Below are 26,145 nucleotides of genomic sequence, written 5' to 3' on the forward strand. Positions count from 1 at the left end.
ACAAAGCCCGAGAGGGCGTGGTCACCAATTAGAAGGCAGAGAGGCGGAGCCGAAGTTTTGATTGGCATCCAGTCTCGGGGGTAGGCGGGGGCCAGAGGCCTGGCAGCGTGGCGTCTGAAGGGGCTTCAAGTCGGGAGGCCCAGCGCTGACGGCCATCTTTACTTCTGGCAGGTCAGCTGATTTGGGCTAGCTCCGAGCCAAATTGTAGGCGGTATCCTTTTTCTCTGGGGAGCGGTGAGGCCCTGCCTTCACACACTTCCCATCCGTCCGCGCGCGCCCCCGCCTTCCCGGTGAGCCTGTTTGGCGGGAAGTTGGCTTAGTTGACCTACCTGTGGCTGAGCGATTTTCCTCGTCCCCGCCTTGTTCTCCCCAGAGGCTTCTTAATTCTTCCTCGGCATAGGGCATAGTACCCCTTCGCACGGAGGACGCCATGGCTCCCAGGAAACGCCCAGAAGCCCAGAAGACCCCTGAGGTGGTTGTGCGCCCCAAGAGCAAGAGGAACAGAAGCCCCCGGGAGCTGGAGCCCGAGGCCAAGAAGCTCTGTGTGAAGGGCCCCGGTACTGCCTGTGCCTGCTGCTTTAATTAATCCGCAATTTGGGGTTCTCACGCGAAGGCTGGAGTGGGGGATGGGTGCGCATAGGTTTTGAGGCTGGCCCAAATTGTGGGCGCCTCAGGCTATGCATTTTGTCTGCAGGTCCTTTGACACCCTTAGAGCTTGGGCTTATCTTCCTTCAGGTGACGGGACGAGGCAGATGACCTCCGTTACAACAGACACAACCGACTTTTCCAATTCCTTGTTTGTATCGGCATTTTTACACACTGAGAACTGCTTAAGATAATCCTACCTTGCGTGGTGGTGTGTGTGCCTAATTTCGATAGTCACGATTGTTAGCTATCTGTCCTTGATTTAACTGCGGGAACCCTCAATTTCCTTCCTTCCTTTGAAAACTCTTGGGGCTAAAACCTGGGGCTGTAAGGAAAGTAGGGAACTCAAAAGACGGTATTATAGATGAAGTGGGTTTTTTTGTTCATGAGAAGAAAGAATGGGTTGTCCAGAGGCAGGGTTTATAGAGATCAGGTCCTCAAATACAGGTTAGTAATCCAGAGTTGCTTTATTCCTATTCTAGGTGGATCTGCCTCCCCAAAAGTAGCCTAGTGAATTTAGCCCCATGCCAGACCCCGTGGATCCTGCCGGTTTTCAGGAGAACAGATTGGACTTGGGGCCCACAGCTGGTCACTTCTACATTATTGTAATACAGGATTAAAAAAAACTGCTCTTCTTAGTCACTTTCACTATATCGTCTTAAAATCTTTTTATTGTGCTTTATATGTGACTTTTAAATTGTCACTCAACCCTATCACCAGTTTTCCACCCCAAACTGAGAAGAGTTCTGCAATTCTTGTGTGTTTCTTGGGCTCACTTCTCAGGAACCCTGCAAGATCAGTTTCACTTCAGAATTACTATTTTGGGGAATGTTTTTTGGAAGAGGTTGAATCCCTGCTCACTATTTATTTGTTGTGCTCGGTGAGACTGAGCAGAACCTGAAAAGGTCTTAGGAGGTGATAGAGATTGTCTCTGCCAAAAGAAGCAGTAGAGCTTTCTTTCTGGCATATTCGGCAGAAAAATCTTCCCTGCGTGAGATTGGAGCGGAAAATATGTGTCTGTTCTGCTTGGCAGGTTCTAGCAGAAGATTTGACTCAGGCTGCCTTTGGGCGGGGTTGGCTAGCCTGCGGGTCCCGCCGCTATGCAGCAGCATCGTCAGGGCCCTCCACCAGCATAAGCTGGGCACAGCTGCCTGGCCATCACTACAGCAGGTGAGGCGTTTCCTGGCTGAAGAGTTCAGGGGTTTGTATGGTGCCTTCCTAAGCTGCTCGGTGCTCCAAAATTAGATGCTGGGTTGGTTCACTGGATTGTCAGAGCGGTCAGATCACTCCTGCCTTGGTGACTGGCCTACTGGGCTCTCAGCAAGATAGAAGTCCTATGCTGTAGGGGTCCCAGCAGGAGTGCACTCTGCCTCCTTGATTTCTGTGGTTAGATTATATGTATTGCAGATCTTTTTATGCACAGAGCCAGGTAGTTAGTTTTCCCTTAGTGGGAGAACTTGGCCCCAGGCCTCATCTATGAAGGAGTCAGAGATAGGCAATTTACCCTTGTGTTTTAATTCAACTTAATTCTTTTCTCTCTGTATTAGGGTCTCCAGCAGTCCTTTTTGAACTCTCTGGCTTCTTACCGGATTTTCCAAAAGGCTGCCCCTTTTGACAGGAGGGCCACATCCCTGGCGTGGCACCCAACTCACCCCAGCACCCTGGCTGTGGGCTCCAAAGGGGGAGATATCTTGCTCTGGAACTTTGGCATAAAGGACAAACCTACCTTCATTAAAGGGGTGAGCAGTACCCTTTGCCAGACAGTAGTACTGAAGAGATGTTTGCTGAAGGGATGAAAAGTCATCCAGTAACAAGGAGATATTTGGGATCAAAAGTAACTGGGTATTTTCAAACAAGTAAACGGTGATGGTACTCAACTCTTTATAGAAGGCCTGCCCTTAAAATATTAGCCACTATGATACACTAATCATCCTCGTAAGTCACTTATAGGATCTAAGCCCCTTCTTACCTCCTTGACCTCGTCTTGTACTGTTGTCTTCCTCATTGCCTATGCTTTAGCCATGCTAGATACTTCTGTTCCTGAAACTGGGTCTTTGGACTTGCTGTTCCCTTTGACTGGAGTGCTCTTTCCAGAGGTTTTTCTCATGGCTGGCTTCCTCTTACCATTTAGGTCTCAGCTTAATATGCTTCTTCAACAAGGCTTATTACTGACCGCTCTGCTTACTCACTAATGACTCTCTACCTCATTATTATCCTCCATCACTCCCCCCCCCCCAACAATGTTTATCAATATCTGAAATGTTTTACTTATTTGTATGTCTTTGCTCACTGGAAAGTAAACTCCATGATGGCAGGGACCTTGTCTTTCTAAGTTAGCACCGTATCCCCAGTACTTATAGTAGCTGCTCTGTATTTGCTGGATGAATGAGGGCCTTGAGGTATAACTGGGCAAGTCAGATGTATACCTACAAGATCGCTGACTGTACAGCAATACAGATGCTAAATGCTACAGAAATGAGAGAAGGAAGAATCTCTGGGAATTAGAGTCGATAGGGAAGGTTTCATGGATGAGTGAGATGTGAGGAAGAACAATATTTAGGTAAATGGAGAGAAAAGGAGGAAAGGCAGAGTGTGTTTGGGGCAAGGTTTGGCAAAGAGCTTTTTAGGGATGGTCTTAATTGTGCTAGTGTTTGCCATCGGTTGCTAAGGGGTTGAGAGTGTTGGGTTCTCCACCAAAGAGAACACTCTTACCTTGCCCAGTAGGGGACTGGGATTGGAGGGCTATACTGTGAAAGGTGACACTCTGGGTTTAGAGCAGGAGCTGTAAATTCACATACCTAAAGAAGCCAGACAGATAAAAGAATGATGCAGGATGGTGGTTAGTGATAAATTGGAGATGGTTGACAGGTGAGAATTGAGGTCCTGTGGTATCAGATCTGAGTTTTTCAAATGAAGTCTGAAATGTTTGGATTTTTAAAAATTGCGGTGAAACACATAAAGTTTACCACCTTAACCGTTTTTTAAGTGTACAGTTCAGTGGCGTTGAGTACATTTACGTTCTTGCATAACCAGTCTCCAGAACTTTTTTGTCTTGCAGAACTGAAACTCTGTAAACATTACCACAGACTTCCCTTTCCCCCTTCCCTCCAGACCCTGGCAACCGCATTCTGCTTTCTGTCTCTCTGATTTTGACTGACTGTCTCATACAAGTGGACTCAGAAAGTACCTGTCCTTTTCTGACACTTATTTCACTTAGCATCATGTCCTCAAGGTGCATCCACGTTACAGCATGTATCTGAATTTCCTTCCTTTTTAAGGTTAAATAATATTTCTCTGAATGTATACACCACATTTTTTTTTTTTACCCATTCACCTCTTGATGGACATTTGGGTTGCTTCCACCTTTTGGCTTTTGCGAATAATGCTGCTCTGAACAGGGTTGCACAAATGTCTCTTCGAGTTCGTGCTTTCAGTTCTTTTGGTTATATACCCAGAGTGGATCACCTTGTAACTCTATTGTTAATTTTTTGAGGAACCACCATACTGTTTGCCATCGCGGCTGTGCCATTTTACATTCCTGCCAATAGGACGCAAGGGTTTTAATTTAAAATATCGTGATTTTTAATGTTGGGAACCAAATGAAATTGAACATGCTCTGTACCTAAACAAAACTCATTTGTGAACTGGATTCTTCATTAGCTCACTGTTTTTCTACCTCTGGTTTAGAGGCCATGGCTAAACCCAGGATGAGTTCTTTCAAACGGACGGTTTGGAAAACAGCTCATCAGAAAAGGCCAGGTTAGACAGACTTGAGAGATTAGGATTCAAGCTATGAGATTATTCAAGAAAATAAGTGCCTGAAGCCTGAAGAATGGCTTTCTGTCCAGCTGGTGAGACAGATGACCACCAGGAAGTGGAAGTTTTAAGTTGAAGTCAGAACCTAGAGCTCAAACAGGAGGAGATTTGTTCACCGCCTCCCCGCAAGCAGCCAGGATGTGCGAATAGAGAAATTTAAGAAATAGCCTAAGAGTGTCCTGGGGAAGAGCTTCCTGACTGAAAGAGGAATGATAGCTGCTTTGAACTTGTGTTGGGGTGAAGGTGCTTTTGGTTTCATCACCCTTCCTTACAATGTGTGTTTAAGTGAACCTTCCTCACGCTGTTGTGGAGATTGGTTTGGGCATTTAAACTGTGTGACTCGCAGGGAGGTAGGCTGTAGCAGAAGAAAGGTTTGGTGGTCTGGAGTACTGTCTGTTTTTACTCCCAGAAACCGACAGCAGAAAGTTGATTTGAAACCAGTGAGGGAGGGAGAAGCAGTGCCTCATTTTATCTTTTCTGTAGCCATCTGACCTTGGTTCTGATCTTGATATCTTTTAGGCCCTTGGCAAGAGGAGATGTGTGTAATTTTCAAAATGATTATTCTCATTGTAAAAATTACCTGTGCTCATTGTGAGAAATTCAAGCAATACACGAAAAAATACATATATAAAGAATAACTGTTACTGAAATCCTCATATGGGGCATCTTTATGTGTGTGTAGACACTATTATACACACTTAGTCATCTTGTACCAGATGATGACCACTTAAAAATATCTTATTTCCTTTTTTTAGTAATGTCTTTGGTTTTGGTATCAGGGATGTGTTCCCTCTACTTGAATTTTCTGGAATAGTTTGTGCAGAGTTAGTACTATTTTTTTCTTAAATTTTTCATAGGATTCACTAGTGAAGCCATCTGGATCTAGAGTTTTCTTTGTTGGAGGGTTTTAAACTATATTTTCAGTTGTTTAAAAGCAATAAGGCAATTTAGGTTATCTGTTTCTTCTTGAAGGAGCATGGCAGTTTGTCTTTCAAATAATTTGTTCATTTTATCTAAGTTGTTGAATTTAGAGGCATAAAGTGGTTTATAGTATTACCTTGTGCTCAGATGCTCAGTCGTGTCCAACTCTTTGCAACCCAGTGTACCATAGCCCACCAGACTCCTCTGTCCATGGATTCTCCAAGCAAGAATACAGGAGTGGGTTGCCATTTCCTCCAGGAGATCTTCCCAACCCAGGATCAAACCTGAGTCTCTTACGTCTCCTTCATTGGCAGACGAATTCTTTACCACTAGTGCTACCTGGGAAGCCTTGTATCTTTTTAATATCCATAGGATCTGTAGTAATGTTCTCACTCATTTTATTGGTACTGGTAATTTGTGTCTTTTTTTTTTTTTTAACCCCTGATCAGTCTTGCTAGAAGATCATCAGTTTTGTTGATATTTTCCAGCTTTTAGCTTCATTGATTTTTCTCGTTGCTTTTCTGTTTTTGTTGTTTTTTTTTTTCTTTTTGCCCCATTGTTTTCTTTTCTGTGGGTGTAATTTACTTTTCTTTCTCTGGTTTCTTAAGACAGAAACTTGGATTTTTACTTGATTTTTTTAAAATTGTTTTCTAATACAACCATTCAATGCTATACATTTCCCTCTATTTCTCTAACTGAATCTTACAGATTTTGTTGTGTTTTTGTTTTCATTCAGTATAAATTACTTTCCAAATTCTTTATGATTTCTTTTTTTTCCTATGGATTATTCTGAAGTATCTGTTTAATTTCTAACTATTTGGAGATTGTTGCGATATCTCTGTTACTGATTTCTAGTTCAATGCTGTTATGGAACAAAGGACATTATCATGATTCCAGACCTTTTATAACTTAGCATATTGACTGTCTTTGGAGTGTTCCATATGCATTTGAAAAAAGATGTGTACTCTGCTATTTTGGAGTGAATTACTCTCTAAATGTCAGTTCGGTTACATTGGTTAATCACTGGTTAATCACATTGAAATCAGTTAGGTTACATTGGTTAATCACATTGAAAACCACTGATCTGCTTTCTATTCCTATTGATAAATTTGCATTTTCAAGACATAAATGGCTTGCATGCCAAGTTGCTTCAGTCGTGTCCGACTCTTTGTGACCCCCGTGGACTATAGCCCTGCAGGTTTCTCTGTCCATGGGATTCTCCAGTCAAGAATAGTGGGGTGGGTTTCCATGCCCTCCTCCAGGAGATCCTCCCTATATAAATGGCACTGTATGATATAGACTCTTTTCTTTTCCCTGGCTTCTTTCATGCAGTATGAATATTTGAGGTTCATCCATATTTTTGCCTGTATCAATAGTTTCTAGTAGTGTTCCAGTGTATGGATATACCAGTTTATTTATCCATTCATCTATTGAAGGGCATTTAGACTTTTTCCAGCTTTTGACTGTTATCAATACAGCTGCTATGAAGATTTCATGTACAAGTCTTTGTGTGGATATATGTCTTCGTTTTTCCTGAGTAAATACCTGGTGGTGGAATGGCTGGGTTGCAGGGTAGGTATCTTTTAAAGATGTTTTTTAAATGAGAAAAAAACTTTAATATTTACCCACATATTTGCCATTTCCAGTTTTTAAAATTCCTTTGTATGATTCAGACTTCCTTTTGATCTTCTGCTTGAAGAAATTTCTTTTAACATTTCCTATAATGTAGTTTGGTTGGTGATGCTTTTTTTTTTTTTTTTTCCTGTTTGTCCAAGGAAGTCTTTATTTTGCAGTTTTTTTTAAAGGTATTTTTGCTGGGTATAGAATTCTAGGTTTACAGGATTTTTTATTTTTCTTTTAGTACTTTAAAGATGATTTCTGATGTGAAGTCGGCTCCCATTCTATGTTCCTCTCATATGATTTTTCTTTCCCTTTGTCATCTGAATAGTCACAGGATCCAGGGATCACAGCATAGACATCTTGAGTAATTGGATAATTACCCATTATTCAATCCACTCCAGTTAGCATGGGTCTAAAGCAGCCTATACTGTAGATTTTGGCATCACCCTTCTGAGGATTCTGCTTGAGCTTCTGTATGTTAAGAATCTTTTCATTCTGGATGGTGAGAATAGAGACCATTCTGAGGATTTCTCCATTAATTTCTGATGTCTCCCTTTTCCTGCCCCAGCCTTGTATAGTTTCCTTATACACATTTACACAATATTATTTACTCAAAGGCCTGAGGAGACCCCTCTGGAAATATCCATAATGCTCTCTCTCTGCACGTCAGCCTCTCCAGCATTTTGCCCTGCTGGCTTTCCCAAGTGTTTCCTGAGCCCATTGAGACTATTGGGCTGTTTGGGTCCTCCCTGCCTATGCTGCAGCCTGGATATGCTCTCCAAGCATTAAATTGGGGCAGTCACATGGCTGCCTCATTCTTTTCCCTCTTGTGTTGCCTTTTGGCCAGTGTGTGAAATTATTTCATGTATATTTCCATTTTTCTAGTTGTGTTAAGGCAGGAGGATATATCTGGTTTCTGACACTCCATCATGGTTGGAAGTAGAAATTCATATTAATTTTAATAGTTTCTCTGAGGGATTTAAATTTTTTCCCTATATAGTCTTGTCACCTGTAAATCATGAGAGTTTGATTTCTTCCTCTATCATTTTTACACTTCTTTTTACTTGCCTTATCCCATTGGCTGAGACCTCTAGTACCTTGTTGAATGTTTGCTCTAACAGGCATTCTTATCTTGTTCTTGATTATAGAAGGCTTTTATGTTTTACCATTAAATTTTCTGCTGCGTTTTATTGTGATAAGCTATATATAACATGAGAATTACAATTTTAACCATTTCAAAGCATACAATTCAATGGCACTAAGTACATTTATATTGTGCAATCATTACCACTATCCATCTCCAGGACTTTTTCTTCCCAAAGTAAAACTCTATACCCATTAAACTGTCTTTTACCTCTTCCCCAGCCCCCTCAATCTGTTTTTTGTCTCTGAATTTCACAATTCCAGGTACTGCATGTAAGTGGAATTATACAATATTTGTCCTTGGTGGTCTGGCTCCTTTTTCTTAACATAATTTTTCCAAGGTTCATCCATGTTGTAGCAGGTTTCAGTACTTTATTCCTTTTTGAGGTTGAGTAATATTCCATTGTATAAATATACCAAATTTTGTTTTGCCACTCATCTGTCATTGAACATTTGGATTGTTTCTGCCTTTTGCTATTTTGATTCAGCTGCCATGAATGTTCGTTTATGTACAAGTTTTTATTTGAACAAGTGTTTTGAGTTTTCTTGGGTATGCACCTGGGAGCTTGTTTGTTTTTAATACCTTTTATCAGATTAAGTTCCTCTTCTATTCTTAGTTTGCCAGAAGCTGTTATCATGAATGATAATTGAATTTTTTAAAACAATTTTGTGTCTGTTGAGGTCAGCATATGATTTTCCTTATCTATGCTATTAAAAAAAACTACAGTTTTTTGTTTGTTTTGGTTTATTACCAAATAAACCAAATTTGATTTTTTTATTTAAATGTTCTTTTTCCCTACTTTTTAACCTTTACAATTATATTTCTAGCAAGCGATACTGCTTCTTCTAAAAACTGTGGTAAAAGCACATAACCTGAAATGTGTCATCTCAACCATTTTTAAGTGCACAGTTAACACTGTATTGCCATTTTTTGCAACAGAGTTCTAGAATTCTTTTATCTTGTAAAACTGAGACTGTGTGCCCACTGAATAACAGCTCACCATTTCCCCTTCCTTCCAGCCCTTGGCAGCCACAGGTTTACTTTCTGTTTCTATGAGTCTGAACTACTTTAGATAGCCTAAGTTTTGGTGGTTTTGCTAGGGCTATGTCAGAGAATATTCTTTTAGGAAGTACACAGTAAAGTATCTGAGTGTGATGGGACTTCATGTTGGCAATTTACTACCAAATGGTTCCAGAAAAAAACATTTCTTTGTGCTGTTGTCACAACTTTTCTATGAGATAATCTGAAAATAAACTTAAAAAAAAAAAAAGAAGATTGTGTCTTCCTCAAATATTTAGTACATTCACCACTGAAGCCATTAAGATCTGGAATTTACTTTGCAAGAAAGTTTTTAGTTGTATCAGACTATTCAGATTTTTCCTTTTCATCTTCTGTCAGTTTGGCAAGTTTGTACTGTTCTAGGAATTTGCTTATCTCCTCTGAATTTTCAGTTTTATTGGCAAAAGATTGTTTATGATGTCCTCTTACTACTTTTTAAAATGTCTAGGATGTCTTTTCCATCCACTAAATTGGTTATTTGTGTTTTCTCCTTTGTTTGGTCATTCTCAGCTGGGATTTGTCAATTTAATTATATTAGTCTTTTCATGGAACTAACGTTTGGCTTTGATTTTCTCCACAGTGTATTTATTTCATTCATTTCTGTTTTTTCTTACTCTCTTTGGTTTTAGTTTCTTGTTTGTTTTACAGCTTCTTGAGATGGTCATTGATTTTTAGGCTTTTTTTAACTTTTATTGTGAATAATACTCCTGTGAATATCTGCATACAAGTTTTTATATCAACATACATACTCATTTCTGTTGACTATATATCTTCTTGGGTATATGCATCTTTGGGGCCATATGGTAATTGTATGTTTTTTTTGAAGAATTGCCTGTGTTCCAAAGCAACTACTCCATTTCACTTTCCCACCAGCAATGTAGGAGGGCTTCAGTTCCTCCACATCCTTGACTGACAAATAAAAACTGTGCATATTTAGTGTACATCATATTGTGGTTTTGTTTTTGCTTTATTTATTCTTTTTGGCTGTGTCATGTGGATCTTAGTTCCTGACCTGGGATGGTACCTGAGCCCCCTGTAGTGGGAGCGCAGAGTCCTAACCACTAGACCACCAGGGACCCAACATGATGTTTTAATACATGTATATATTGTGAAATGATTTCTGCAATCAACTAATTAGTTAACATCCATCATCTTACACATAGTTTTGTATGTGTATGCTCAGAACACTTAAGATCCATCCTCTTAGAAAATTTCACATATAAAAGTTAACTATAGTCACCATGTTATACATTAGATCTCATGAATAGTTGAAACTTTGTGTCCTTTGACAAATATCTCACCATTCCCCTACCCACCTTCAGCCCCTGGCAACCACTATTCTCTTGCCTTTGTGAGTGACTTTTTTAGATTGCACATATAAGTGAGGTCATGCAGTATTTAACTGTGTCTGACTTCGCTTAGCATAATGTCCTCCGTGTTCATCCATGTTATCAGAAGTGGCAGGATTTACTTTTTTAAGGCTGAATAATATTCCACTTGATATATATATATATATCTCACATTTTCTTTCTTTATCCATTCATTGATCAGCAGACATTTGTTTCTATATCTTGGCAATTGTGAATAATGCTGCAGTGAACACAGGAGGACAGAACTCTGAGAAACTGATTTCATTTCCTTTTGATATATACTCAAAAGTAGAATTAACTGGATAGTTTGGTAGCTCCCTTCCAAGGTTTTCATGGAGGAACCTCCATACTGTTTTCCATAATGTCTCCATACTGTTTTCCATACATTCCCACCAACAATAGACCAGAGTCCCTTTTTCCACATCCTGGCCAGCACTTATCGCTTGTCTTTTTTATAATAGTCATTCTAACTGGGTGTGAGGTGATAGCTCGTTGTAATTTTGTATTTCTGTTATGGTTAGCGACATTGAGCACCTTTTCATATACCTTTTGGTCATTTGTCTGTCTTTGGAGAAATGCCTATTCAGTCTTTGTCCACTTTTTTTTAATCAGATTGTTTCTTCTTTTTTCGCTATTGAGTTGTCCAAGTTCCTTATATGTTGTTGATACTAATCCCTCGTCAGATATAGTTTGCACTATTTTCTTTCATTCTATAGGCTCACAACACTCATTATTGTCTTTTTGTTTATAGCCATCCTAGTGGCTGTGAAATAGTATTTCATTGTGACTTTTATTTGCATTGCCTAGTGACTAATGAGGTTGAGCATCTTTTCATGTGCCACTGACTGTTTGTATATCTTCTTTGGAGAAATGTCTGTTGAAATCCTTTGTCCTTTTTTTGGTTGCACCATGGGGTTTGTGGGATGTTAGTTCCCTGACTAGGGATTGAACCCCAACCATGGGAGTGAAAATACCAAGTCCTAAACACAGGACCACCAGGGAATTCTCTTTGTCCATTTTTTAATTAGGTTTCTTTTTAAAATGTATACTAATTACAATTATTTAAAACCCTATGACTAATAGCACCAATACCTGGATCTTCTGTGAGTGTCTTTAAGCTGGTGTTTTTTCTCTTGGTTGGTTATTTGATCTTGCTGGAGAGTTTTAGATTTGATGCCAAATATTGCATATGAAAATTTGCAGAGATATAATTTGAAGTTTTGAGTGCTCTTACAAAAAGAATTTTTTCTCTCTGGCAGGCAGGTCAGGTAGAATCAGATCATCTTAATCAGAAATTAAAATGATTTGAATGTGGACTTCAGTCTTCACGAGGGATGGTCTGTTTTGTTTGCTCTTATTTCTAGGGTTTCAGGAATCCTAACTAAAACCTGCTTTTTTTTTTTTTCTTCTAAAACCTTTCCTCTTTGACAGGTCTGAACTCTGTTTTTGCCTCCCTTAAGATTGACAGAACTTCTGTTGAGCTTCTCAGCCATACAGCTTTCTCATCTGCATAGGCCTCAGGAGCAAAAGCAGCATTGAAATGTCAAACTTACCTCTCTGCTTCTCTTCTCTCTAGGAGGCTGGACTTCGAAGTCCTTGGTGCCTTGATAGCTCTTCGTTGACTTCAGAAACTTTCCTTTGAGAACCTGCACCTCATCTACCTTTTCTAGCTTTTCTTGACAGAAGGTTGGCCTGAAACCAGCTAACCCACCGTCACTGGAATTGGAAAGTCTCAAACACATTTTCTTTTTTGTATTTTGTCCAGGTTTATGTAGTCCTTCTCAGTGCAAGAGCTGTCAATAACTACTTAATCCACCCTTGCTAGAACACGCATGCATTTTACCTTAAAATGTTTACATAAGTGTTTATTACTAATGCTTTGACATAGGGCCAGTCCTTTCTTGTAGTAAGTGTTCACTGATTCGGGTTCACCTGGTCTTACATAAACCGAATCCATAATACATACTTTACAGTGTCTAGTTTCCATTTCCCAAAAGTGGAGACATAATTTAAAATCAGTTGTGAAGCAGTCTGATTGCAGATTCTCTTAAGTTTTCACTATTTCCCACCCTAATTGTTTATAAGTATCTCTCCCATGCTTAATTCAACAACTCGTATTTTAGCAAAACTTTATCTAGTTTTTCCAAAGTCTTCAATATGGATTTCACAGAAACCACAGTGGTCATTCTTTTTGCACATATTTCATCAATTTTAATTAAATTACATTTTAATGAAATGTTTTGTGTTTAAAGTTCAAATGTTTAATAAATTACATGTTTAGTTAAATTACATGATTACAATACAAAGTACAACTGACATATCTAGGTTTAAGAACAAACACAACTAAACCCTTCATAAGCATAGAACTCAGCTAGTGGGAGCAGATTAACTTACTAGCAGCAAGGGTTTGGTGAACCATGGGCATCAGTTAGAATGTTTCATAGAGGGAATGGAAAGTACCAGTTAGTATGCTGAGTGAGTTAAGTGAATGTTGTGTGAGAGGCCTTGTAGAAGTAAGGCTGGGATAGCAACAACATACAGGAGAACTGGGGGAGGAGCCTGGAGGATATAAAATTCTTAAAACAGTGCATTTGATATATAATAAGCACTTGATAAGGTTATGCTACCTATGTTATCATGATTATCTTCATCATCATTGTCTGGTATGTCTGCAAAAAAATGAGGCACTCGGGTCTGACACCAGCCCACCTAACCTAGCCATTGTTCTAAGCTGAAGCTCTTCTGAAAAGAGCACTTGTATGATACATTATGGTACATCCACACAATAGGATATTCAACAGTAAAATGGGATGCACTATAGATTCACAGAGCGGGCTGGAACAAGCTCAGGGGCATTACACCCAGTGAAATGAAAGAAGCCAGTCTCAAAAGGCTGCATACCATGAGTCACTGATATGACAGTCCATCAAAGGCAAAACTTGTATGGTGATGAAGAACTCATCCCTGGTTGCCGGGGTGAGGAGTCGGGGGAGGATGTGACTACAGTGGGAGAGCATGAGGGATTTGGGGGCAAGTGGCACAACTGTTCTGCATCCTGATTGTGGTGGTGGTGGTGGTGGTTCAAATCTCTACATGTGTTAAAATTCATAAAGCTGTATACCAGAAACAACCAATTTACTGAGTGTTCTTTAAAAAGTATAGAATGAGAACCTTAAGAAACAGTGCTGTGGAGAGCAGCCGAGTGTCTAGGCATCCAAGCTGGCCCAGCCCTAAGTGTGGCCTGGATGGCTCGTGTCCAGGCAGAGGATGTGCACCCAAGCTCTGTCCACTTCACAGGCCAGTCTCACTCACTGACTTTTTTCTTCCTTGTGTTAGATTGGAGCTGGAGGGAGCATCACTGGGCTGAAGTTTAACCCTCTCAATACCAACCAGTTTTTCACCTCCTCAATGGAGGGAACGACTAGGCTGCAAGACTTTAAAGGCAACACTCTCCGAGTTTTTGCCAGCTCAGACACCTGCAAGTGAGTAGTTTTAACTCGAGGGGAAAGGGCTTCTAGGCTCTCGGTGTAGTTGTGGCGAGAGCACCCGGATCCCATTTCTTTTCTCTAAACCCGGCACAGGGAAGAAAGGGGTTAGCTCCTTTTCACCCTTCCCTCTGACTCTTTAGCTGCTACTCCTCTGGGCCAGGTGGGTTCCTGTTTCAGGGACAGGTTCTAGAACCTCAGCTTTTCTCGGCAAGGGAACGGTCTCAGCTCTTGTCAGTCCTTCCTGTATCCGACTAGACCTGGATTCTCACTGGACAAGTCAACATGGCATTAGTCTAAAAAACTACTTCAAGCCTGGAGCAGGAACTAAGAACTTAAGATTCCATTCCCTGCTTTCACTGGGGTGTAATGACCTGGCCAGCTCCTTGATGGAAGCCTAAATGGATAAAATCATGTCCACCAAGCACTTTGGACTGCTCAAGAGCATATGGCTAGAGAAATTACAAAATGCTTGTCACTTTGGTTTTCGGTCAGAGAGATGACTCTGCTCCCGAGATGTGTGAGGGTGTGGGGTTCTACCTAGCACTGGCTGCCACACGGGGTAAGAAATACAGGAGCAACGGTGACAGATGGACTTACTCTTCCACAAGGAGCCCTCCTCCCGAAAGATGTTTACAAGGGATGCAGAAAGCAGGGCAGCAGAGATTTGAGGGGAAAAGTGTGAACCTGGACTCTCCTGACTGGCTATCAGGATCCCTGACGCTCTCCCCACCCCGACCCGTCCCTTCCTATCAAGTGGTCTCAGGGACGGAAAGCTCGCTCAGAGTTGGTGTGCTTTTTCCCCTAAGCGCTCAGAAGGGGGCAGGAGTTCCTTTCCAGCCAGCAGTGAGGAAGAGTTGGGCAGTCCCTGTTTGGAGTGTCCTCTCCTTTGGCCCAGAGGGTGGAGAGTAGAGAGAGAAAACAACAGCTGAGTCTTTCTCAGGGCTCCAGGGGGCAAGCCCCGACTTGAGGACTCGCCTTACAGCTCTGGGTTTGGCTGCTTCAGGGACTCTTACCAAGTGAGGATCCTGAGCCTAGAAGTAACTGGACAAGTTTCTGAGCCCCACCACCCCCATACCCTTCGTCGGGATGGTAGACAAGTCTTGAATGCTCCTCACTGGGAGTCCATGACAAGATATTCATTCACTCAACAGATATTTATTGACTGCTGTGTGTGAGACATGAGCTGCAGCAGTGAATAAATGCAACTTGCCTCTGTCCCTAAGAGTCTTACAGCACAATCTCTCCCTCCAGCGTCTGGTTCTGCAGCCTGGATATATCTGTCAAAAGCCGAGTGGTGGTCACGGGAGACAACGTGGGGCACGTGATCCTGCTGAACATGGACGGCAGGGAGGTGGGTTCTCACGAGCCCAAGCCCTCCCCTTCCCTTCCCAACCCCCAGCCTCGGTTCTGCACCCCAGCCTGAACCGAGCTCTCGTCCGCAGCTCTGGAATCTGAGAATGCACAAAAAGAAGGTGACCCATGTGGCCCTGAACCCGTGCTGTGACTGGCTCCTGGCCACAGCCTCCGTAGATCAAACGGTGAAAATCTGGGACCTGCGCCAGGTTAGAGGGAAATCCAGCTTCCTCCACTCGCTGCCGCACAGGCATCCTGTCAACGCAGGTGTGATATACCAGACCTCGGCCTTCCTGCAGACCCCACCGACCCGCTTCAGGCTCTTTCCCGAAAAGCACAGAAGCCACTCAGCCAGGCCTTAACCCCGCACAGCGTCGGCCAGGCCGAGGTCCCGAGCCCTCCTGTCTCTAGCCAGCCCCCAGCTGCTGAGCCTCTTGGGTGTTTGTTCATGGCCCAGATCATGGCCCTGCCACCCGTCTCTAGGAAGCAGTGGGAGGGAGGTGCCCCTGCAGGAGGCCCGTGAGGGCCAGGATAGGGCCCACCTGGGGTCCCTTGAGCTCAGAGGCTTTTCGCTTTGCCAGCTCATTTCAGTCCCGATGGAGCCCAGCTCCTGACCACTGACCAGAAGAGTGAGATCCGGGTTTACTCTGCTTGCCAGTGGGACTGCCCGCCAAGCCTGATCCCACATCCTCACCGCCACTTCCAGCACCTGACGCCCATCAAGGTAAGTGATGCTGGGAAGGCGCCGCGGACATGGAGGCCTGCAGCCCCAGCCCTCTTCTCTCCCTGGCTCGCTCTGCACCTTTGGTCCAGCTCCATGAGCCCGTTTTGCTGAGTCTTCTTCATGTCTCTCTGATAAGTGGATTTTCCTGAGTTTTTTCCACGCAGCCCAGATCTCCTCTCTGTGGGGGCACTTTCTGAGATCCTGATCCGCTGTTCGGCCCTCAGTTTCAGCGACCTGTGTGTGCAGCTGACCCATGAGCTAACTTGGCTTAGTTAGCCAGATTCTCTAGCCTTAACCCCCAAGGCTTCCAACCTTCAAGTCCTCCATGCCTGCCGCCGCCGCCAGTCTGAGCCCTGCCAGTCCTCCTGCTGTCTAGTTGATATTCTTCTCTAGAACCACAGCCCCGCTTCGGGCCTCCAGAGCTCATGCCTGCACTTGTGTAGTCAGTAGAGCATAGTTCAGGCGGGCAGACCCCATTCCCCCCGGCCCCCAGGTTAGACCTTCAGCAGATCACTCCCATTAGGGATCCCGATGTCCTCATTTATAAAGAGGGAATAACGGTATCTGACTGACAGGTGGTGGTTGTGAGGTTGGACCCAAGTACTTAAAAGCATGTGGCAACATGCTTGGCGCCTAGGAAGTACTCAGGAAACAATAATGATTTGGTATCAGAATGGTCCCCGTGTACCTCAACCCTAGAGTAGGAAATGGCAGCCCACTCCAGTATTCTTGCCTGGAGAATCCCATGGACAGAGGAGCCTGGTGGGCTACAGGGTCACATAGGGTCACAAAAGAGTTGAGGGTCACACGACTGAGCAACTTAGCATAACGTACCTCGAGTCAAATCCAAGCTGTCTGTAACATCGGCCCTTCAGCGGTTGGTGTTCCCACTGATCCTTTCTTCCTTATCTCCCTCTTGGTATCAATCAGCCAGCCCAACCGACAGTGTCCCAGGTGTGACTTGTGACTTGTTTCCAAGCAGCTGCCTGTAGCACCTCTTTCTTCCTGCTTACCGTGTCTTGTCCCCTTCAGAACTTCCTTGAAAAGCTTTCTTGGTAAAATCCCACCCAGTTCTGTCATCCCAGTAGCTGCTGGGTTTGAGTGGGGTGATCTGGGAACAGAGGGATCCTCCCTCGTTTCAGCCACTTGCCATTTTCTACTCAACTCCCTGACGTTGGAGGGAGAGCCGTGGGATGAGCTCAGAACCAAGGTCCTATTTAGATCCCTGGGTCGGGAGGACCCCCTGGAGAAGGGGAACAGCAACACACTCCAGTGTTCCTGCCTGGAGAATCCCACGGAGAGGAGCCTGGCGGGCTACAGTCTACAGGTCGCAAAGAGTCGGACACGACTGAGCAACTATACTATCGCTTTCACTCGGGTCATGCTGCTGTTAAAATACTTATCAGCTGGTACGATGTCAGGAAACGCAGAGAGAGGCGGCCTGAATGTGTCCTGAGGGTCACAGGAAGGCCAGCCGGGGTTCCACATCTGCAACGGCAGACGCACACATGCTTGTCTCTTGTTCCACGCAGGCCTCGCCTCCGTTGTTAAACTGCTGGCAGCTGTCTTAACTGTTGTTGTCAGTGGCAAAGGTACTTCTGATGTCCCTCTAAACGCTATTCTGCATTTATTCCTGTGACCTGCCTCTCCATCTCCTAGGCAAGCTGGCATCCTCGGTACAACCTCATTGTCGTGGGCCGATACCCAGATCCTAATTTCAAAAGTTGTTCCCCCCATGAATTAAGGACGATCGATGTGTTTGATGGAAGCTCAGGAAAGATCATGTATCAGCTGTATGACCCAGAATCTTCTGGTATCATGTCGGTGAGGCCTGGGCCCTCAAATGATAAATGGGAGGAGGCAGGGATTCAACCTCTTGGATCAAAAATGACCAGTTACTCCTCACATGCCCCTCTTCTGGTACCTCCACTCCCTCCTCACGCTCATCCCCTTATCTCTGCAGCTCAATGAATTCAATCCCATGGGGGACACGCTGGCCTCTGTGATGGGTGAGTGTACATGAGGCCGGTCAAGCCGAGCCTACTCCCCAAGGTTCAGTGCGGGCTCACCCCAGCTTAGCGCTGCTCCAGCCACCCCCAGGATATAGTCAGTGAAGATGGTAACCAGGAGCCCACGGTCTCTTTGGACTGAGGGCCGTCCTCCTCGCTGAGTCTTGGCCATAGCGGTGCCTGGCTGCTGCCCGGCTTCCTGGTGTCTCCTGACCAAGTGCTAGGTTCCCCACATCAGCTCTAAGTTCTCAGAGGCTGGTGATGGAAGGTGCCTCTGGTCTCACTCCTCCTAGGTTATCACATTCTTGTTTGGAGCCCGGAGGATGCTGGGACTCAGAAATGAGAGACGTTAATGAAGCGGGGGCCAAGCAGCGGCTTGGAGCCCCACGAGAACAAGTTCTTTAACAAGAGGCGGCTTCATATTAAAGGGCCGAGGTGCTGGAGTCCCAGCGTCGGAGCTGGGGCACTGGGACCACGACATGGGGACTGGACACGTGCGTGGACTGAGCTCCAGGAACTCCAGAGTTGGCAGACTCGCTGCCCCAGGGGCCTCTGCTGTATGTGGCCTGGAGCCGAGCTTCTCTCCTTTCTCCTCTCTGACACACAGTGCTCAGGTAGTGGTTTTTGATCTGTGCTCACTATTCACACGGCCAATAAAACCATACCCAGCTGAGCTTCTGAGTGGATCTTCCAGCTCTGATCTTGTCAAAGGGCTTCTCAGCTCCCCAGAGTGAAGAAAAGGCATAGAACCAGCACTAGGAGTCCCAGACCTTCATTCTCTGGAAGCTGGCTCAGGCCTGTTCTGGGCCACAGTCTAGAGCTGCTCAGCTCACAACCTAGGGATCCCAGCCCCACTAAGGGCGGGGACAGTGGTTTCAGGATTCTGTACCACAACTCACCATCCCCTCTCTGCCATCCCCGACTCCTTCCCAAGCACAAACCTCCAACTGGCTCAAGGTGAGGGGTGACAAAGATGCTGAAAGCATTATGTCTCACTCGAGTTAACGGTGGCTTCAGCTGGACAAACTTCACTGGCTGGCTCTTGGGTGATCTGGTTCCCTGACGGCCATTCTTCCCGATAAAATAAGCACTGAGAGGTGAGAGGCAAGACCGTGTCCTTGGGGCCATCTGCCAAAGACTCTGGGTTGGAAGGGAGAGCAGGGTTTGATAGAGAGGCAAAGCAGATCAGCACCATCTCCTTCAGTTTTTTCCTCCCAGGTCCTGAGTGAAACTGGAGCACTTGTCTACATTTCACGTCCTTAGAAGGGAGCACGGAGGAGGCAAATCTCGTTTGGAGGAAGCCAGGGTCCGACACAGTACTTGGTTAACGTTGGGCACGTGGGTGACAGGTGACAGGTGCCTCGGGCCAAGCTGAGCCTCACTTGTTCATCTAGGTGCGGGTGATCAGAGGGAGGCCCAACCCAGGGTCTCCTGTCCATGGGCTGGGGAGCAGCAACAGTCAGGAGCAAGGGCCCAGCCCACCTCCCCTAGGAGGCAGAGGGAAGGGGGCTGAGTGGTTGTCAGGCATGGTCCTCCCCGTCCGGAACGTGGCGGTAGCCAGGAGGCTGGGCCTGCACCCGGAAGAGGACGGTGAGGAGCAGCACTATGAGAAGGAAGAGGATGGAGCCGCAGACGGCCAAGGCCACGATCACCTCTGAGCACGGCACCGGGGGAGGAGAGAAAGGTCACGTCAGTGTTCGTTCAGCAAGTGTTGGGGCGCCTGCCACATGCCAGGTGCCGTTCCCACAACGGGAGACCGCAGGCGGCCGAGGCGCAGTCTCCCGTGTGGCTTTTCCCTTCTAGGAGAGGAGGCACCATGACAGGCAACTGACAGAAAGGGCAGGTTAGCGGCAGATGCCGTCGAGAGAACCAAAGCCAGGCAGGTCACAGGCAAGGTGTCGCCGAGAAAGCAACAAACTGACCTGAGCCTTGGAGTCACTGAGACACAGATCTGAGAGGCGTGTCCTCAGGCCAGTGGGCGGAGCCGGGGGGGAGGGGGAAGCAAATGCAAGAGAGAATTAGCTTGACATGGTCTAGGAAAAGAGTATCACCAGAGCAGACTGAGCAGGGCCTGGGAGGCCACAGTGAAGAACGTGGGTTTTATCCCAAGTGACGGGAAGCCACTGGACAGTTCTGAGAAGGGTAGTGATGTGCACCAATTCGTGTTTTTAAAAAATTTAACTTTGCTGTGCTGACAGACTGGTAGGGCCAAGAACAAAATCACAAAGAATGTTAGGAAGCTTTTCAGTACTTCCGGCAAGAGATGGTAGACTGAGCTAGGGAGCCAGAGCACGGATTTTAAAGACTGGACTGGCAGGATATGCTGGTGGTTTGGAGGTGGGGGTCTGAGGAAGGGGACACTTGGAATAGCACCTCGGGATATGCTGTGCACCTCTGTGGCTGAGGCTGCATCTACTAAGGCGGGGAAGCCTGCAGGGAGAACGTATGGATTTAGACCTCCACTGTGAGATGCCATAGTGGACATCCACGTAGAGACCTCAAGTCTGCAACTGGATATGTGAACCTGCAGCTCAGAGAGAAAGAGGTCACGAGTCATAAAAAGAACTTAGCATGGAAATGGTAACATGAGGCCATGAGGCTGCGTAAGCTCACTTGCGTAGATGGCATCAGTGGGGAAAGAGCCAGGCTGATGAACCCGGGGCCATCCGCTGGTTAGTGGGGAGGAGAAGCTAGTAAAGAAAGCTGCCTCGGGGGAGGGGAAAGGAAAACCAGAGAAAGCAAAGAAGTGGTCAAAGAAGGAGTGACCGATTCCATAACGCTGCTGACAGGTGAGAGGAGCTGACTTAAGAACTGGTCAGCTGGCTTTGGGGCAAGGGGAGGTCACTGGTCCTCAACAACAGTGACTTCCATGGAGTGGCAGGTAACAGAAGCCTGTCCAGTGTGAATCTGAGAATGAGCGGCAAGGAGGTGACAGCAGAGTCTAGGCAACTCTGAAAGATCCCATCGGAAAGGGGCAGAATGGGAGTGGCAGCCGGAGAAGGAGGCAGGCCAGAGGAGTCTCTGTTGGGCTCTGCGCCGGGACTGATCCAGCAGAGCGGCGACACCGAGCACCGGGGCCCATGTAGAGGGGAAAGGAAACGAACCCGGGATGCAAGTGGAAAGGCGGGCCCCCATCGAGGGCTCACGCCAGCGAGAGGGCCAGGACACGTGGTAGGGGGCGGGTGAGACGGTCCTCTCCCTCCCAGCTGCAAGGCTTTCCTCCTGCTGTTAGACGGGTATCGCCTGAGGGCAAGGAGTGCATCTCAGGCTGGGAAGGGGACTGTCTGGGAACCTGCACCAGGACTGGAGGTGCCTCAGCCTCTGGAGACCTCTGGGTAGGAACCGGGAGCCGTGCTGGGCCTCGGCCAGCACGGAGGCAGACGGCCGCTCACCTGTGTCTGCAGGCCCGCCCGCCAGCTGGCACTCCTGCAGCCAATCCTTGGGCACAACCGGCTCCGTGAGGCGGAGGAAGTCCTGCAGCGGGCAGCGGTTGGGGCAGCCGGGCAGGGTCAGGGGCCAGGGGTCCCTGTGACTCTCATTCCGGAAGTACATCTCCACCGAGAAATTCCTGCGGGTGGGTGGGAGGCAGGTGGGCAGTGGTTCCCCAGGCCAACAGCGTCCCCACAGGCTGCCCACAGCCCCTCCCTCCACTTGGGCGCCCCTCCCGAGGGCAGACTGCGCGCTCCACTCACCCACTGTCCTCCTGGTACAGCTCAAACATGTGGCAGGACGCATAGGGGGCCTGCTCGCCGTTGTAGACGCCCAACGCCATCTGCAGAGCCACCAGCGTGGTGTCGTGCTGTAAGGGGGAGGGCTTCCCATCAGCACCACTCCCCCTGCCAACCCCAGATACCGAAGAGAGGAGGAACCCAGCTTCCGCGTGCCCTGAGCCCCCTGGGGGCCGGGGGAGCTCACCGCAGAGTAGACCAACAGCTTAGGGAGCTGGGAGGTGGTTGCCATCAGCGTCAGGTTCTTCCGTATCTGAGCCAGCAGGACGCCTGAGGGAGAGAGTCCCCCGGTGTCAGCGGCTGCAGCCTTCACCGTCCTCCGACCAGACCTACCTGAGGGCCTCTCTCACCCTCTGCCAGCCCTGGGTCTGATCCCCAGCAGAGAGGACACGTCAGAGGAATCCCACTTAAGAACTTTCAAATTTACAGAAGGCAGCAAGATAAAACAAGATACCTCTATTTCAACACAGATGCAGAAACCTGCCCACTTATTCATAAAGGAGCTATGAGGCCCTGCCTGTGTTGAAGAATTACTCCAGTTGGGAACAAATATAAACCCAAGGCTGCTTCAAGGAGCACTAGACAGCGGCACCAGCCAGGGGATCTCTGTCAGGGGAAGACTCGGAGAACTTCCGAGACGCTGGAAAGGTCTGGCAGCTGGCGCTCCCTTGAGCGCTCAGATCAGCGTGTGGCCTGTGTACTACTCTTGGCCTTCTTTCAGAATGGCCCCTGGTGGTCCTTTCGGGGAGGTAGGGAGTTATTTGAGGGGACAGAGGGTTTCCTAATACAGGTGAAACTTAAGAATATGAATGGCAGAAGAGATACACACACACACACACACACACACACACAAAAGATACACACCAGCCTAACTGTGGTCACTGGTACTAGTGACAGACATGCTAAGCACTTGGGGGGGGCTGGGGAGGCTTTGATGACTGACAGGATAACCAGGGTTCACGGGTCCTCAGAGTGGAGAACTCTTCAGGCAGAGAACTGAGCGTGTGAGAAGCAGCCCCCCCTGCAGAAAGTTTCTAACGCTGTCGGGTTCTTTCAGGGGAGTGACATGCTGGTCTAGTCACTCACCCCCCTGCAGCCGGGCCTTCTCTGCCTGCTTGTAGATCCCGAAGAGGAAGCGGAAGCTGAAGTCCTTCAGCCGGCTCAGACGCTGCATGGTTTGGGGCGAGGCCCAGGGCGGCAGGGGCAGCCCGTGTGTCTGCTGTGTGCGGCAGCGGGCAGGTTAGCTCCCCGGCCCAGGCCAGAGCCTCTCCCGGGAGCAGCTCTCTTCCCCGCTGGGATGGTGCCTGCGTGTGTGTGAGGGGAGGCAGAGGGTCTGGAACCGGGAGACGTGGTGGAGGGTTTCGAGGAGGCAGGGAACAGGAAAAGAGGCTCGGGTCCCAAAAGTGTGACTCAGCAGAATGGAGTTGGATACCACGAGAGCTCTGGGTGGGGAGAAGCGGGAACTGCTGACCATCAACAAACTTGTTTCCCACTCTGAGGTTCTTTCTCACCCGTGAGGGAAATTCTTCTGTTTCACAAGAGGCAGCTTGCCTGGACCTCCCCAGGGGCATGGCATCAGGCACGGTGTTTTACTTGGCCTGGCCACCGGGCCTGCCGAGCTGTGAGAGAAGACCTGAGCCGCTCACCTCGCAGAAGAGCGTGTCGTAGACATTCCAGACGGTCTCCAGCGTCAGGTCCGTGAGCCCCGTCTCATTGGCCACCATCTCCAGGAATTGCTAAGAAACACGATCAGGGGGTCAGTCCTGCCCGGGGCTGAAGGTCGGGGTGGTGCCCTCCACCTCAGCCCCACTCACTGCATTCTGAATACTCTCGTTCTGATACTCAGGCGTCCGCCGGGTCTCATTCTGCAGCTGTTCAAAGCGGGGGCATGGGCCCAAGGGGAACTTCAGCAGCTGCAGACCAGAGCGGGGGTAAGCAGAGGCAGAGAAGGAGTCGGGGATCAGCAGGCCAACGGCCAGAGTCGTGCCTGCCGTCGCCTCGAGAGAAGGGCGGGCCAGGCTTACCCTGTCCTCGGCAATGGGCACGGTGTGGACGGGGATAGGCTGCCAAGAAATGTTTGGGTTAAAGCGCTGCATCCCGTCGGGCGGGAAGAGTCCAGCCAGGTTGGCCTCCGCACTCATAAGCGTCCGGTCAAAGTCTGTGCTTCGCACATAAACCTGCAGAGATGACAACATCAGTCCCACCTGTGGGAGTCGGGGAGTGGGGGCAGCTGTGGCCTCACAGTGGGGCCCCAGTTCTTGCTGTTCACCCAGCAAATTGTGAATCCACCAGGCATCTGGCCTTCTCCCCTTCTCTGGCCTTCCCCACCCATCTTCCAGCCTAGACGGATGGGGTTGCTGTCCCCCCATCTACAAAGAATTCCTGCGGGAATGGCTATAGGTCAAATGCCCCTCCCAGTCTAAAGTGCTTACTCAACAAGGCTCTCGGGTCTGCCAGCCTGCCTGGTTTATTACAACACCTGTCTCCCTTATCGATGCCCGGGTCCTTGGGGGCAGAAACTGTCTTTAATCTCACACACACACACACACACACACACACGCACACACACACACACTGCTTAATAACTGGCTTACAGAGCAGGAGAGGAAACAAGATGAGGAACAGAGATAAGTGCCTGTGAAAAGGGAGGAAGAAGTTAGAAAGGGCAAGATCAGGATAGGGCCGGCCCTCAAGGAAACAGTAACAACCTGAGGGACACAGATTGGATCTGGCTGATGCACTGTTACACGCAGTGCCAGCACAGTGCCTGGCCCGTAACAGTACTTGGATGGAAAGCCTGAGTTACTTCACAGAGTTGGAAACTACTCTGCGAGGCCCTTAGGTCTGGGCTTGGATGCTTGAACAGTTTGGCTTCTTCCCAAGCCAAGCAGGGGCAACTCAGCCTCCAGAGTTTTGCTCCAGACAGCCCGTGGACGCCTCATCCTGCAGCTGTAACCAGAGACGCACGGAGGAAGGCCACAGTGCCCGGGTCACCGGCAGTCTCCCCGAGGGCAGAGGGTGAGAACAGCCGATCCCTCCTCCCTCTCGAGTTCCCAGCCTTACCTCCTGCCGGTGGTAAGAGGCGTTGAGGAAGCCACGGTAGCGCTGTCGCAGAGCCTGGCCCAGCTCCCAGTGCTGCAGCATGCCCTCCTGTGGGCAAACCCAAGGGTTAAGAGGCCCCGGGGGAGAGGGATGGCGCATGAGGACAATAGGGGCTAGCCACGGCTGCTTTCCACCTTGCGGTTGGAAGCAGATGGGTTAATCTGATCCCACAAGTCGTTTATTAAGGGGTTGATTGTGTGTGCATTGTGTGTGCCCATTTTAATCTGGGCACAGATGAAAGTGAGCTGAAGAAATGTGGCCAAAGTCAGCAGCCACATGGGGAAAAGCAGTCTGGTGAGTTCTGCAGCTCATCCTGAGAGAGCTGGCTCCTGACCCACCTTGGTTAGCTGACCAAAGCCCTGGGGCCATTTGTCTTCCTGATGGGGGTCCTTGGGATATGTCTTCACTGGAGAGCGGTCTCCATGTCGGTACAGCTGAGGAAAGAAAGTGGTGAGCCCAGAGGTCAGAGGGTCCCCTTGGTGTGGACACAGAGCCAACCTCTGCCCCATGTTGAGAGCCTTAACTCTACCCACGGCGAAAAACCCCAAACTAGAAGTCACTAACTTCTTGCAGCCTCCAGAGACTCTTAACTTGGTTAAGCAGTGCCGCTGGAGACCTTGGGAAAACCGAAAGTACAGGAGGGAAAGGGAAAGAAATGAAAGCAATGCAGGTGTGTTGTGGGGGAGGGGGGACTGGAAAAAAAATCACCAAAGGTTGCCTTAGAAGTGAATCTCTTATAAATCACTGAACTACATCCCACTCCCAAGGCAGACTCACCAATCTATCCTCTAATACAGAACTCCGTGTACCCTGCCCCCAACCCTAAATACCCCAGGGCTTCACAAAAACTGCGAACCCTGGCCCCCAACCCCGCAGGCCAGTCGTCTCCCCACTCCTCCAGACCCTAGACCCCAGCAAAGCCCCGCCCCTCCCTCCACCAGCAGGCCGGTGCCCTCCTAGCACTGGCCAGCCCTTGGCGACCCCATTTCTCATTACCAAGGTAACGAAACGCAGAGTCCGGGCCTGGGTGGGTGGCATCACCATCAGGTTCACACCAAGAATGAGCTGGAGAAGAGCCGCCCGGCTCCAGCCAAACCGCCTGCCCGCCATCACCGCTGTAGTCTATGCAGCACAGAGGCTGGAACCCTCTAGGTGACACTTGCAGC

The 26,145-nt window shown here is 47.6% G+C and overlaps 2 protein-coding genes across 8 annotated transcripts; one reads left to right on the forward strand and one right to left on the reverse strand.

Annotated features, from left to right (window-relative positions):
• Positions 1-210: 210 nt before the first annotated feature.
• Positions 211-18,822, forward strand: DDB2 (damage specific DNA binding protein 2). Of its 4 annotated transcripts, XM_004016447.5 has the most exons (10): positions 211-557; positions 1,679-1,815; positions 2,193-2,384; positions 13,912-14,057; positions 15,315-15,414; positions 15,506-15,683; positions 15,998-16,140; positions 17,800-17,964; positions 18,104-18,149; positions 18,443-18,822. In XM_004016447.5, exons 1-10 carry the CDS (start codon positions 431-433, stop codon positions 18,490-18,492), a joined length of 1,284 nt encoding a protein of 427 aa, XP_004016496.1. In that variant the 5' UTR covers positions 211-430; the 3' UTR covers positions 18,493-18,822. The 4 variants fall into 4 exon arrangements, with proteins under 4 accessions (XP_004016496.1, XP_011951752.2, XP_011951756.1 ...); XM_012096362.4 differs by having other exon boundaries at positions 17,800-18,149; XM_012096366.3 differs by lacking the exon at positions 17,800-17,964.
• Positions 12,764-26,112, reverse strand: ACP2 (acid phosphatase 2, lysosomal). Of its 4 annotated transcripts, none has more exons than XM_060400095.1 (11): positions 25,976-26,112; positions 25,318-25,413; positions 24,941-25,027; positions 23,902-24,054; positions 23,692-23,790; positions 23,524-23,613; positions 22,964-23,093; positions 22,065-22,147; positions 21,842-21,921; positions 21,542-21,717; positions 12,764-19,803 (listed from the first exon to the last, which is right to left on the reverse strand). In XM_060400095.1, the coding sequence occupies exons 1-11, from the start codon at positions 26,087-26,089 to the stop codon at positions 19,670-19,672; spliced, it is 1,242 nt and encodes a 413-aa protein (XP_060256078.1). In that variant the 5' UTR covers positions 26,090-26,112; the 3' UTR covers positions 12,764-19,669. The 4 variants fall into 4 exon arrangements, with proteins under 4 accessions (XP_060256078.1, XP_027835521.1, XP_060256077.1 ...); XM_027979720.3 differs by having other exon boundaries at positions 21,842-21,948; XM_060400094.1 differs by having other exon boundaries at positions 22,964-23,096.
• Between the last annotated feature and the right edge of the window lie 33 nt (positions 26,113-26,145).

Source organism: Ovis aries, chromosome 15, assembly GCF_016772045.2.
Source record: "Ovis aries strain OAR_USU_Benz2616 breed Rambouillet chromosome 15, ARS-UI_Ramb_v3.0, whole genome shotgun sequence".
In the NCBI taxonomy this organism is placed as follows: Eukaryota; Metazoa; Chordata; class Mammalia; order Artiodactyla; family Bovidae; genus Ovis; species Ovis aries.

What these genes read in the sequence shown, in the direction of transcription:
- DDB2 (XM_012096361.4), top strand. Translation starts at nt 431, where the DNA reads ATGGCTCCCAGGAAACGCCCAGAAGCCCAGAAGACCCCTGAGGTGGTT. An exon ending in GCCAGCTCAGACACCTGCAA is followed by an intron (nt 14,058 to 15,314) that starts GTGAGTAGTTTT and finishes CTCTCCCTCCAG; the next exon opens with CGTCTGGTTCTGCAGCCTGG. An exon ending in TGAACATGGACGGCAGGGAG is followed by an intron (nt 15,415 to 15,505) that starts GTGGGTTCTCAC and finishes TCTCGTCCGCAG; the next exon opens with CTCTGGAATCTGAGAATGCA.
- ACP2 (XM_027979719.3), bottom strand. Translation starts at nt 26,089, where the DNA reads ATGGCGGGCAGGCGGTTTGGCTGGAGCCGGGCGGCTCTTCTCCAGCTC. An exon ending in TGCCCATTGCCGAGGACAGG is followed by an intron (nt 23,791 to 23,901) that starts GTAAGCCTGGCC and finishes TCTGGTCTGCAG; the next exon opens with CTGCTGAAGTTCCCCTTGGG. An exon ending in GAAGGCCCGGCTGCAGGGGG is followed by an intron (nt 22,148 to 22,963) that starts GTGAGTGACTAG and finishes TCTCTCCCTCAG; the next exon opens with GCGTCCTGCTGGCTCAGATA.